Here is a 12907-nt window from a genome sequence, read left to right on the forward strand (position 1 = left end):
ATATATATATATATATATATATATATATATATATATATATGTATATGTCAACGTTAATATCAGAAAGTTGAAGAGACGAAAAAAGATCTGCTGATAACTTGCAATGGTAGGGAGTTTACTGAAATAGAAGTGAGGGCACAGATAGTTTTATTTTTTCTCAAACCATTGTATAGCATCGTGGACTCTTTGTTACTTTTAAATGATTAGTTATTCGAAAATGCTGTTTTTCAGACAATTAATAGACGATGACTGTGTACATCTGTCCGGAAACTGGAGATGATAATAATGATGGCAGCGAACTGAAACCTTTGAGGTGATTTTTGTACTTTTGTTTAGTTATTCTTAAACCAAAAACTTGGAGCAAACGAAGTAAAGAAGAATATATTAAGGACAAACTTCTGCACAAACTTCCAAACTTTCTGCTTTAAGGACACTTTTTCAAGCAATGATAATTTCCAAATCTCCGAATGGTAATTTCTTAGTAAGAACAACGAAGGATGGGAAACAGATGTGGGAAGCTGCCTCAAAGACGGCACTAAAGAAAAATCAGAAACGTTACGAACAGGAAATGTTGAAGAGAAAAAAGTTACAGCAAAGGTAAACGGTGTTTTTGGGGAAATGGGCTCACTAGCTTTCATGTTAAAAGGAATGGTGTAGCGTCCATGCGTAATTACTTTTAGTAGTGAAAAATGAATTAAAAGATGGATAACTTTATACTGAACGTTTTAATCAGCAGCGATATCACATTAGTATTTTTTATGTAACTTTGAAATCTTCAAGAAGAATGCAGTGGAAGTGGGAGCAACAACGGCCCTTGAAGAAGCGAAAAAGGTGCATATAGAACTGAATATGAGTCTATCATGTCTCACAGGTCTGAAGATTCGTGATCTTATTAAGCACCGTAATGAACGTGTCTGCGTCAAAGGATGGGTTCATCGAATACGTCGACAAGGTATTCTGCAGTTACCATTTTTTGACTGTCACAACTGGTTCTATAAAATTCACTTTTTTTTTCCTCTCTTTGAACTGATTATAATCTGACTGTATAATGAGATAATTTTCAGGAATTCAGATTGTTTGGGATGTTTTTTGTTTCTTTCTTTCCAAAAGATATATTTATCTCGTGATAAAAATGTATTTGTCTCTTATCTTGTCTTTGTAGGGAAGTCATTGATGTTTTTTGTTCTTCGGGATGGAACTGGTTTCCTTCAAGTGGTGCTCATGGATAAACTGGTTAGTCATTTTTTTCATTGTGAAATAAGGCCTTGGTTTTTTGTGCTTTAATTTTTAGATTTGAAAGGAATTAATAGTATTTTTCACAAAGTAGTGTGAGCTTATTAAGTCAACTTTTTTCAGTGTCAGACGTATGAGGCTCTCAGTGTGAACACCGAAAGCACGGTTGAGATTTACGGTGTAGTAAAAGAAGTTCCCGAATGTAAAGAGGCACCGAATGGGCACGAGTTAATAGCTGATTTCTGGAAAGTAATAGGAAACGCACCCTCTGGAGGTATTGTCCCATAATTTCATTCATTTTGTTCTGTCGCATTGACTCGCTTCATTTTACTGAATCATGGCAAAATTCAGAGAGCACCGTGCATTAGTTTTTAAAATAGAATGATTAGAACTACACATGAAGTGCTTTAAACAAAGTATTATTAATACAGATAAAGTACACTTGCTTACACTGCAGTTATTCCAAACGAATATTTCTCTAGTTACTCATAAAGCTCATGTGAACCATCGTAAGGCCGGTTCAAATACATGTAGCATACTGTTTGGCTAAGTATAAAAAATATGAAACTTCCTACATTTGTTTTTGTCATACGTTGTATGTAATTAACTTATTTCATCGTATTGGTTGTATGCCAATAGGGACCCTAATTCTGATAGTTCATATCATTGCAGGTATTGATAATGTACTGAACGAAGAAGCTGGTGTCGACAAAATGTTGGACAATAGACATTTGGTTATTCGAGGTGAAAATGCTGCTGCTTTGCTACGTTTGAGAGCAGCTACTACTCGAGCAATGCGAGAGCATTTTTATAATGCCGGCTATGTAGAAGTCGCTCCACCGACTTTAGTTCAAACGCAGGTTACTACGTATTTGGTGAAGTATTAGGAACTTTTCCTGTCTCTCATAATATATAAGTATGTCTTGCTGAAATGGTTGAAAATTATAGTTTTTTAGGTAGAAGGTGGATCGACATTATTCAAATTCGACTATTTTGGTGAACCATCGTATCTTACACAGTCGTCACAACTCTATTTAGAAACTTGCATCCCGCCCTTGGCGATGTCTTTTGCATTGCTCAGTCTTACAGGTGTGTATGCGTTATTTCTTTTTTTGTGTAGAAAACATATGCGGCATTATAATGCGGTGCCACTTGATGCCCAGTAATCATATTTACTTTGAAACTTCTCGACTTTAAACGGTTAGCAAAATGTTGGAACGATGTTGCCAGCTAGTAATTAAGACCCAGTCATAATGCTTTATTATAACTAAAGTCTAATGATACACTATGTTAAAGAGGCGTGCAATTAGTAGTTTTACTGCTATCTGAATTGCTTTTCATAACTACCAGAGAGAGAGAGAGTAGATTTGTTTCACAAATGGAAGATGCTGCTTTTGGTTGATAAATTAGAAAAATTTCAAATTCTAGTGAATGTTATTTAGTTCTCTGAATATTTTTTATCTTTCTTATTATAGAAAATGCTTTTTTAAGAGCAGAAAAATCTCGTACTCGTCGACATTTGGCGGAGTATGCACATGTTGAAGCTGAATGCCCCTTCATAACGCTAGATGATTTAATGATGAAAATTGAAGAACTGGTTTGCGATACAGTCGATCGACTTCTGGCTGATGAAGAAGCGAGAAAATTATTAGAACACGTTAATCCGGCTAGTTCTTTTTTTTTATTTTCTTTTTTTTAGAGAATTTATAATATTTCGAAATTTTTGGCGTGTATTTTTATGTTCTCCCTCAATTTTTCGTATGACTCAGTTCTGTTTGTATGCTTAAAAGTTAGTTCTGTAATTTGAAAACTAGATAAAAGCGTTTGGTATGTATGAATTCTGCTTTTTGCTTCTGTATTTTTTTATTTCGGAACTCGTAATAAAACCTTAATAATCAACAAGATCATCCTTCATCAGTGTACAGGAGTTATCACTGGTGTTTTACGCTTTTCTCTCCTCATTACTCCTGCATTTTATTGACTTTTATTCTCCTTTTCCAGAAATTTGAACCGCCAAAACGACCATTTTTAAGAATGCAATACAAAGATGCTATCAAATGGTTGCAAGAACACAACGTTCAGAATGAATTTGGTAACAGTTTTAGTTACGGTAATGACATCGCTGAAGCTGCAGAACGTTACATGACTGATACTATCAACAAGGTAAGCATTTTTACGGGATTATTTTCAGCACATTACATTAAGCACTAAGGTTTGGAGTTGGAATTTACAGTTGGTTTTAAAAAACTGAAAAAAAAACCGGTACTGATTTAACTTTAACATAAAAAATCAATTATTTATTTCTGTTGAATATAGCGGAAATACTATAGGAAAGGCCATATACTTTGGATAACACTGGGCGATGAGATTGGGATTTATAAAAATAAAGGAGAAAAGATGAAAAGTCAACTCTTAATGAGTTTTTAATAACTACAGCGAGAACACTACAGGAAAGGAAAAGCATATTTTTTGAATAGGATTTGGAAATTCCAAAGATTCAATTTAATGAAGGTGATTTTGCTCTAGTTTTCACTTATATTTTTGATATATTATAGCCAATTCTACTGAACCGTTTTCCAAGCGAAATTAAGGCATTTTATATGCAGCGGGATGCGCAGGATAATACCTTAACAGAATCTGTCGATCTTCTTATGCCTGGCGTTGGTGAAATTGTTGGGGGCAGTATGAGAATTTGGAAGGTATGTTCCTCAACAACTTCAGCATACACATTTCAATAAAAAGAATTTACCAAAGTATAGCTCATCACTTTCTTAATTTTTTTTTATGGATAATTTCTTCATATGGTTTAGTTCGATGAGCTTTCGAAAGCATTTGAAAATGCGGAAATCGATCCGAAACCATACTATTGGTACTTGGATCAATGTCTATTTGGCGCTTGTCCACATGGTGGCTATGGACTTGGTTTAGAACGTTTTATTTGTTGGTTAACGAACACCTATCACATTCGGGATGTGTGTCTCTATCCACGCTTCGTTGGTCGATGCGCTCCATGAGTACCATGCGTTTGGAAATTTAGTTCCTCGTGGTTTAATCAGTTTGTGAACCGGTCGAAGTAATAAGCTGCTTAAGACTGTTTTCTGCTTCTCAGTTTTTATGGTCACAAGCATATTGTTGGAAAAATGTTGTTACATCCATAATTTAATAAACATATTGCATAATTGTACCACTGTACGTACGCTTACGTAATTTATCAAGCTTTTGTAACATATATTTACCAGAAATGTCGAACATTGTAAAAGTACGGAGAAAAAGAACCTTTTAGCTACGTGTTTATATTGCCATATGAAGTGGATGAGAATATTTCCTTCATACAATAAGATGTAACAATATGGTCAGTCATGTGGTGCTTATTTAGCTTGAAATTGATAACATGGTATTCTCTTTCGAAGTCATACTCTTGATGATCAAATAACAAGTGTCATACGATATATTCTAACAATTATTAATTGGGAAGGCACATCATTTGTGGGTGTGATACGTATCATTTGCATTTTCGAATTGAATAAGCGTTTTTAGGCCATTGTTAAGCAGATCCTAAATATCGGAAAAAAATCGAAGAGATCGTAATCGTAATACGTCCAAACAATTAAAGAATTTGTTGTAAAAAAATATTTGTTATAAAGGACTCATCACATTCTACAAACAGTATATGCAACGTTTTCTATATCTAAAGCGGTAAATCTGTTATCGAAGGTCAATGTTGTAAAATGTCTTCTCCCTTGATGTTGAGATTGAGCACATCTGCTAACCAGAAAGTTGTAAAATAGCTCTGGTGAGATGATTCTGTGAGATATCCTCTTCTTATCAAGAAATCTATTATGCAAATATTTCTTGCAGCAATGAAATTTTTGTCGACTTTGTAAAGACCTTAAATGGAGCTATTCTCTTATCTTAGGCCCGACCCACTTATGGGTAATATAAAAGCCCCAATAAACGCATTATTGACATTCAAAAAATAAATCTTTGTCGAAGATCACAAAACGCTTTCTTCGTCTCCGTTTAAATAGACTGTAACTCCCAATTTGATCTAGTTTCACTATCAAGTACCACTGTATTATTATAATTGCTATACTTCTACTACTGAATAAACCTTTCTCTTGCTATTCAACACATACAAACGAGATTTTCCCTACATTAAGATGTCCGTAGGTCAATATATTTACTCCTTCGATCGACAGACATGGCTTCCAATTTCTAAACAGTAGTTTTTAGATTTCGAAAGGTTTCGGAAATACCTACTCATATCAAGTATGTCACCTTCTAAAGTTGTTTCAGAACTGTTTTCATAAGTCGTCGAAGTTTTCCCCTGCTTGTACGATTGCTCTCATGTCATCAGCTATGCCGCCAGTTCCAGTCATTCCTCCCGCTTTAACTGGCAGCAAAGAAGGGTATTTTTGTATGATCATATTTTTGGTTCTTGGGAATGTTTTCAGACATGTCGACTTAGTTCCAGGAAACATCGCTAAACAAAATTCTCTTGTACCAATATCCTAGATTTCGTCATCTAGCACATTTGTTTAAGGTAGCTCCTTAACTTTTCTGATTTCCTTTACGTTTACTTCCTGAAATCGATACGATGATAAAAGGTTCTTGCTTTCAGGACATTTGCATTTTTTACTGTTCGCGATCGTTGGCCAAAGATATTAGGTAAAATAGTTGACCAAGTGCATCGATATCGATATGCTCATATTGCTGTTCATGGCGAGGTGCTTCATTTTTTTTTGTCTGCTTAATCTTCATAGTTAGTGGAATTATCAGCAGAATTACCTGTGATACATGATTTTCTTTGATTATGTTTTCTTTTTCTTTTTTTGGGAGGAAGAAGGGATGCGGACAGTTACTGGATGCATATCTGGAATGCTATATCCTTAAAATTTTTGTCGAAAGTTAATGAGTAATACCAACCCCCCTTCTAGTTTTTAATCATTTTAATAGTTTTATTTAGAGTTTATTTGCAAAGTATCGCTATGAAGCAGATTGTTGGCAACTACATAAAATGTGCAGGAATAATAGCGGAATTTTTGGTGTTTTACCACGGTTAAAACAAGATTCCAAACTTCAGTGTGCTCATCTTAAGCATCAGCGACATAGCATCAGCTCAGCCACAGCCAACACTGCATATCATAAAAAACCCAGAAAAAGTAGACCACATCCTGAGATATCTTTGTATACAACGATTCTTCCCCGAATGGCACTAGTTTTATTCCTTTTTATGAGGACTATCCATTGTTAACAAATATTAATAAAGTGGATTTGGGAATCTGTGAAAGGGAAGAACGAAGAGGACAGATTATGTTTTGGTAACATAATTCCTGGTTTCATCTTTTGGAAAAACTACCTGCATATATTCTTAAGACGACTCCAAAATACTTTTCTGCAGGTTCATCTGGAATAGTGAGGTACTTCTTTCCGTAATTTGCTTGTGTACTTCTCGTCTATGATTTCGGTAGATGGGATCTTATGAGAGTTGATCGCAGAAAGATAGATCGAAATTCCAGAAAAAAGCAAACTGTATGATGAAGTCAAATATCGTGACTGTAGAAAATAGAAGTGATTTCGACATGTTTGTTTTTGTTGTACAAAGGCTAGGAAGGCAGGACAGATGCCAATTTAAAAGCCAGGTGATGAATACTGTTTGCAGTCGAAATTATACCTGAAATCGGAAGCCTTGATAGAGTTTTTATAACAACAAGGAAGCACAAAGTTTTTAGAGTTAATTACGCTTTGATGAGATATTGCAGCCAGAGATGTCGGTATTATTTCATACTTATGCATATGTCAGGTTTTGTGTATGTCAATATTTTTTGTTCTTGCTACTACGCATGGGATTGTCAGACCTTTCTATTAGATGGTATACCATGATAAAATTAATGTAATTTTGTTTTCAGCTCTTAGTGAAAAGATTGCGATTTGAAAAATTGTGCATCCATCGTGTATTTTTATTTCCCTGCTAGGATCAAATTTGAAGTGTGATCACTCTACACTTCAATTTTGTTATAGTTTTTCTGGATCCTAGTTTGACTACTTTTACTTACTTCAGGACGGCGAAAAAGATATTAAATCGGTCCTCAGTCAGTTGTCTGAGTTATCGTACTTTGTTGCCACCGACAAACCATTGCAAGATCTTATTGATCATGGAGAAAAGGTCAATATTTGGAATAAAGAGCTGAGAGAATTGCGAATGAAGGTGCTTTCATAGAGCTACGAAATATTTCATGTTATTTGATTATTTTGTTAAATATTTTACATTAATTGAATCACCGGTTCTCGAAAACGGCTTTCTCTCGCTTTAAACTTTTTGTCTTTAACTTCGATCGAGTCCATGGGAGTTAACAAATATTTGGGACTGTAAACAACCTGGAAAGCACGGTAGAATAAAGCACCATCCTTTATATTCCGGAAAGTATTCTTTTAACCATTTCTAAAATATTGAGCCATAAGTTTTCAAAACCTACAGGTTTTGAAAAATAATACTTCTTTAGCAGCTTACCCTGTAGTAGACTGTGACATAACTTTTACTCGTAGACTGAATTAAAAAATGACCGTTACACAAATGACATTTCAGAAAGGTGCGGAGCAAGTAACTTGGTATCGTTGTGATTGGTTGTTTGCTGAGTGTTTTTTATATAGACAAATTGTGAGTTTTTTTTTGAAAACAACAACACTGAAAGAATTCGATCCATTCGCATCACAAAAACAAAGCTCTTTTATTAGTTGGTAAGTATTTTTTGTTTTATATATATATATATATATATATATATTCTAGTTATTTCCTATGAAGGAAACTGATTGCAGAAATAAAACAAGTGCAAAGTTTTCTGCAAAATATGTAGTAAATTTTAGCATTGATACGATTATCATGCTTGCAAAACGCATGGAAGAAGTGACATCAGCAACAGCAAATGTAGATGATGGCATAATTTGCCATTTTTTTCAGGTATGTGATATTGGCATTAGGAAGTGTAAAATTTAAAATCTCACTTCTTAAACTAAATTTTTTTCCACTTAGTTGTGTCTATGGGGGAATACATGTGATTTGTCGCTATCGTGTGGCGAACGCGTTATCTCATTGCCCCTTTTGGATATGGTTGACCAGTTGGCCGATAAAGTCTTATGTAATCAGATTGGTGAAGTTGTTCGCATTTTAAAGTAATTAGTATATGAAGCTTTTCATATGCAGCTTTTGGAATTATCTTATTTTCCACCTTACTTTCTTGATTATTTTCCCAATCAAAAAAAAGTAGGGTAATTAATTTAAAAAAGACAATTAATAGAAAAAGTAAGATGATTAATAAAAAAGTAAGAAAATTAATAGAAAATGAAGTGCTTCAGGAATGGTGAAATGGATCGAATAGATATAGTTCTTGATAATTCTGGTCTTGAACTTTTTACTGACTTAGCACTTGCAGAATTATTAATTGGAAAGTACAGCGTAAAAAAGGTTATTTTTCACGGAAAGGTATGTACTTTTATAAAATCTGTACTAATTAATTTAAAACTTGTGGGAGGAATTTCGAATTTTGCTCAACTTGGAGTTTTTTTTCTTTTTTTTGCAAAATTCTGCATCATTAATTTTTTCTTTGTTCTACACTTTTTTCGCTTCTATTTGTTAGAGAATTGAATACTAAAGTTGTGAAGTTTATAAACTTTTGGCTTAGTAAAGATGTAGTTTCAATTTAAAAGTGCTCTTTTTATTTGTCTGAGCAGCGGAATCAATCTTCCATCCGTATTGTCATTATTATTTGGGACTTGGCAAATTTTCAACTTTCACAATCATAATGTATGAAAAGTATATATATATATATATGTAAATTTGTGTTTACAGAGTATGCCATGGTTTGTATCGGACGTTACTGGTAGAGATTTCAACTGGATAATCGAAATGCTGATTGCTAGTTCAGACAACTTGCTGAAGAATTTTGGTGTAAAATGCTCACAAAGATTATCTGACGTATGGTTTTTTGGAATTGTTACAGAACTAAATGGAAAATCATGAATTTTCCTCTACACAAATCAATTTTTAACATTATTGTTTCCTGAGTAAAAAATACAGAGCAAACTAATGGTGGTGATTTGCTTTTACTTTAAATTCTGCTCAGAGTACCTTCTAGGAGGAAAAATGTTTTTCAAAGTTTTAATTTAAAAAAAGTTTGAGCGGCTGATGGAACTTTTAATAAATTTCAGCTTGTAGCCAGCTTGGAGAGTTTCTTTTTTTTATCAGTACAGATTCTTTGTTATTTTCAATGCATTGACTTTTTTTAGGGTGAATTTTGCTTCCAAACTCATTATTTCTGGACCCTTCCATATCCAAATTACTTAATGCCTGAGAAGGCTTCAGATCTTCATCGTGAATTGTCGCAGTCGTCATTGATCATTTTCAAAGGCGATTGTAATTATAGGAAGTTGGTCAGTGATCTAGAATGGCCGCTGGATACTCCGTTCAAAGTAATTCTAATTGTTAATTTCTTTGTCCACTACGCATGTTAGTAAGATTGACAAAAGTGCGTGTTAAGAACTTCTACCAATATTTGGCAGATTAGTTCCGATATGGAATGTGTCTGACTCTTCTAAATGTGTTTGACTCAGGTAATTTTAGATAGCTTTACGAGGTTTTGCTCCGGCACCGATTTTGGTACTTCGTACTATAAAAGCAGAAACGTTGGCAGGACTAGATTCAAATGTGGTCGACAATTTACAAAGAAAATACGGTAACAGTAAGATTTGGATGACGACGGGAGAATATGCTGTCGCACAGTTCGTGAGATGATTCCTTCTTTTCTATCTTATCATTTCATAATTCAGAAATTCAACAGCTGCAATAAGAGCCCTTTGGTATTGGATTCTGTCTGTATTCTGTTGGATTAAACTAGACTTAATAGTAATAGTAAAAGCTTACTGTTGAGACAAGGAATTGTTAGAATAGTACAAATAGTTATAAAATAAATATGAAAAATACGGAAGGGAACTTGACTTCTTATCAGCAGTAAATCAATATTGTACAGTTCCTTACCAGGATTTCAAGTTAAGTGAATTGAAACTAAAGTCGCAGTACTTGGAAATTTTCATTTGCAAAACCTTGTTTGCTAAATACAGCCGTGTTGATTGATTTGCATTTTTGTTAAACATCATTAAACTGCAGTGAGTATGTTGAATAAATTACCCACAAATTCTTTTTTTCATTCGCAGTAACATCAGTCAATGTAAAAAGGAATAAGGCGAAGGGATCTATTTATGAATACAGTTCTGAAGCAACTTTATGACATATTCGATATGAGAGAGTCTCCACGTAAACCTTTTGATAGAAATTGGTCGCCATAGCTTATCAAATTATTAACTTGGGGAATTTATTGCCATTTCACCAAAAGTAACTTTTATTAGCGACAAATCACATGAAATTGCATCCCTCTAACACAGAATATACCAGTAGAAGAAATGATGCTGGAATAAAACATACGGAGGGAAGATTAGCGTGATTATAACTGATTATAATTTCGATTAAATTTTGTTAAGAAATTAAATGTAAATGTAAAGATCACAAAAGATTGCAAATTTAGATCAGTTGTATGAGAGAATTACTCAAATCTACGAGTAATTCGTCTTCTCCTAATTTTCACCCAATCCAATTCTTGCATCATGAGCTGTACTGACTCACTCTATCATATCAGTGTTATTTTCACCACGAAAAAAGCGACTAATTAAATTGATCTTTCACCTCTTCTTGCCACAGACTCTTGTAATTATGTTTGAGCAGACAACTAAAGAAGATGATTAACTGTAAACAATGTTATCAATTCATTCATTCGCGAAACTATGAAGTGACACTGAAGTCACTCCATTTTCCACTTTTTTTTAATAGCCTTTCTGATATTGAAATAAAGTCTGAAGTTATTAATGCCAATTAAACTTAGTCAATTTCATAAAACAATGCTAACGAGATCAATAGTGTTCAATAGTTATTGGCGTGGTGTATTTTGTTGGTACTAAAAACAAGTTAAATTAGATTTCGACTGTTGCAATTAAGTTTTTCAGATCATCTATCTCACTATATGTGTGTTAGAAATGATAACAAAAAAAGACTGATTGAGTAGGTTAAGTACTCAAACCTGTGATGACATCTTTTCCGCTCTAAACATGATGCCATAAGCTGACAATGGTATTGCTGCGACCATGACTACCTTTTGAAAGCATAATGCTTATCAAAATGATAAATAGCTAACTGCTGGCTATATATGTTATCAAAAATGAAAGCATAATTTGTATCAATTTCAGTGATAATTTGAATAAGGAAAGAAATCATTTGTGGATCTATCATGTAATATCCAATAAATTATGTGTAATTCATCTTTGATTATCATAATCAATGCCATAAAATATCAGCCCTTCGTCATTATTTTATTCAGTTTACAAATTCATCGTATTTGTTCGGAGAATGTTTTTTTAATATAAATAAGAAAGATTCTTGCATTAAAGTTATCGGTGCAATTATCAATCTTGGATTGATTCAGAGTGCAAGAGGAGAAGTTAAGCTTATGGATTTGCTAGTGTCCATAAAATAGTTCGTGAAATTATTTTCGGAAGTATTGCCGACATTGATGCTGCAGTGACATTGTTTTTTTTATTGAAGATTTTTTTTAATTCTTAATTTTTTTTGCAGACTTTCAGGTTACTTCCTTATATCTTACTATGTCTTCTCGTTTTTTTGCGCCTATTCATTGCCTTTACTTCATGACATAGCTGCGGACAGGGGATGGTCATTTAATATGCATGCTTGCAAAGATTAGCTCAATATGTCAATATTTTTTCAACGTTTTTTTTTTTAAAGTTAAAATAAAATGTGGAAAAGAAAAAAAGAGGAATGAATGTTAGAATGGAGAGAGTGTGGAGAAAGGATGATGATAATTATCACTTCCTGAAGCTGGTTGAACAGTTTTGGCTATTGAGCAGAGTTTTCAAGTATGCTACAGTCGAACACTCATTAATTTAACTTCTTTAGCTGACAAAAAAGAGACGACGGCACTGAAGCTCTTTTATCTTCAATTCACACTTTCCTTCTCTTCCTTGCCCTTTTTCCTGCTATTATTTCTTCTTAATTTTTATTAAGACATTACTTTCTCCATATTTCTATATATTTTTACGATATGACCCTAAAAGCTCTGTTATTGCCAATTCATATGGTTGTATGAATTGTATGATATCAGTTACAGAGACCAAAGAACTGGCAGGTTTTTCTGTCATTTCAAAAAATTTTACACCTTTAAACAATTTCAAAATTAAGAAGAAGTAATGTGACGCATCCATTCATTCCACCACGAAGTTTATTAGTTGCAATATTTATTCCTCAAATCAATGGTGAAGTCTATGCACGCACTTGTCTGTTTGATGACTTTGTCTAGTGGATCATTTGTTGGATCTCATTATTTCAAAATAGGTTATTATTTAAATAAGGAGGATAAAAATTCGCAGGTTCATTAGCGACCAGATATGACTTCCCTTCTCAAAGTTTTTCCAAAGGGATTCTGAAAAGGTGACAAGTTGAAGAGAGCTTGTTCTGCTGTCACAGGTTTACATTATGCTTGTTTGCGTGTTTGTGTGTGTGTGTGTGTGTGTGTGTGTGTGTGTGTGTGTGTTGTGTGTTGTGTGTGTGTGTGTGTTG

The 12907-nt window shown here is 33.7% G+C and overlaps 2 protein-coding genes across 2 annotated transcripts; both read left to right on the forward strand.

Annotated features, from left to right (window-relative positions):
• Positions 1 to 245: 245 nt before the first annotated feature.
• Positions 246 to 4247, forward strand: LOAG_08301 (asparaginyl-tRNA synthetase; the record flags this gene model as incomplete). The annotated part of the gene is made up of 11 exons (XM_003143833.1): positions 246 to 313; positions 483 to 597; positions 781 to 952; positions 1163 to 1233; positions 1357 to 1507; positions 1906 to 2093; positions 2190 to 2326; positions 2725 to 2899; positions 3235 to 3396; positions 3789 to 3932; positions 4044 to 4247. 11 exons carry the CDS (start codon positions 246 to 248, stop codon positions 4245 to 4247), a joined length of 1587 nt encoding a protein of 528 aa, XP_003143881.1.
• Positions 4248 to 5522: 1275 nt separating this feature from the next.
• Positions 5523 to 10159, forward strand: LOAG_08302 (hypothetical protein). Its single transcript, XM_003143834.2, has 10 exons — positions 5523 to 5642; positions 5855 to 5960; positions 7295 to 7441; positions 7820 to 7971; positions 8098 to 8191; positions 8264 to 8403; positions 8587 to 8713; positions 9080 to 9205; positions 9517 to 9699; positions 9851 to 10159. Exons 1-10 carry the CDS (start codon positions 5581 to 5583, stop codon positions 10019 to 10021), a joined length of 1308 nt encoding a protein of 435 aa, XP_003143882.1. The 5' UTR covers positions 5523 to 5580; the 3' UTR covers positions 10022 to 10159.
• The last annotated feature ends 2748 nt before the right edge of the window (positions 10160 to 12907 follow it).

Source organism: Loa loa (assembly GCF_000183805.2).
Source record: "Loa loa unplaced genomic scaffold supercont3.88, whole genome shotgun sequence".
NCBI lineage: Eukaryota > Metazoa > Nematoda > Chromadorea > Rhabditida > Onchocercidae > Loa > Loa loa.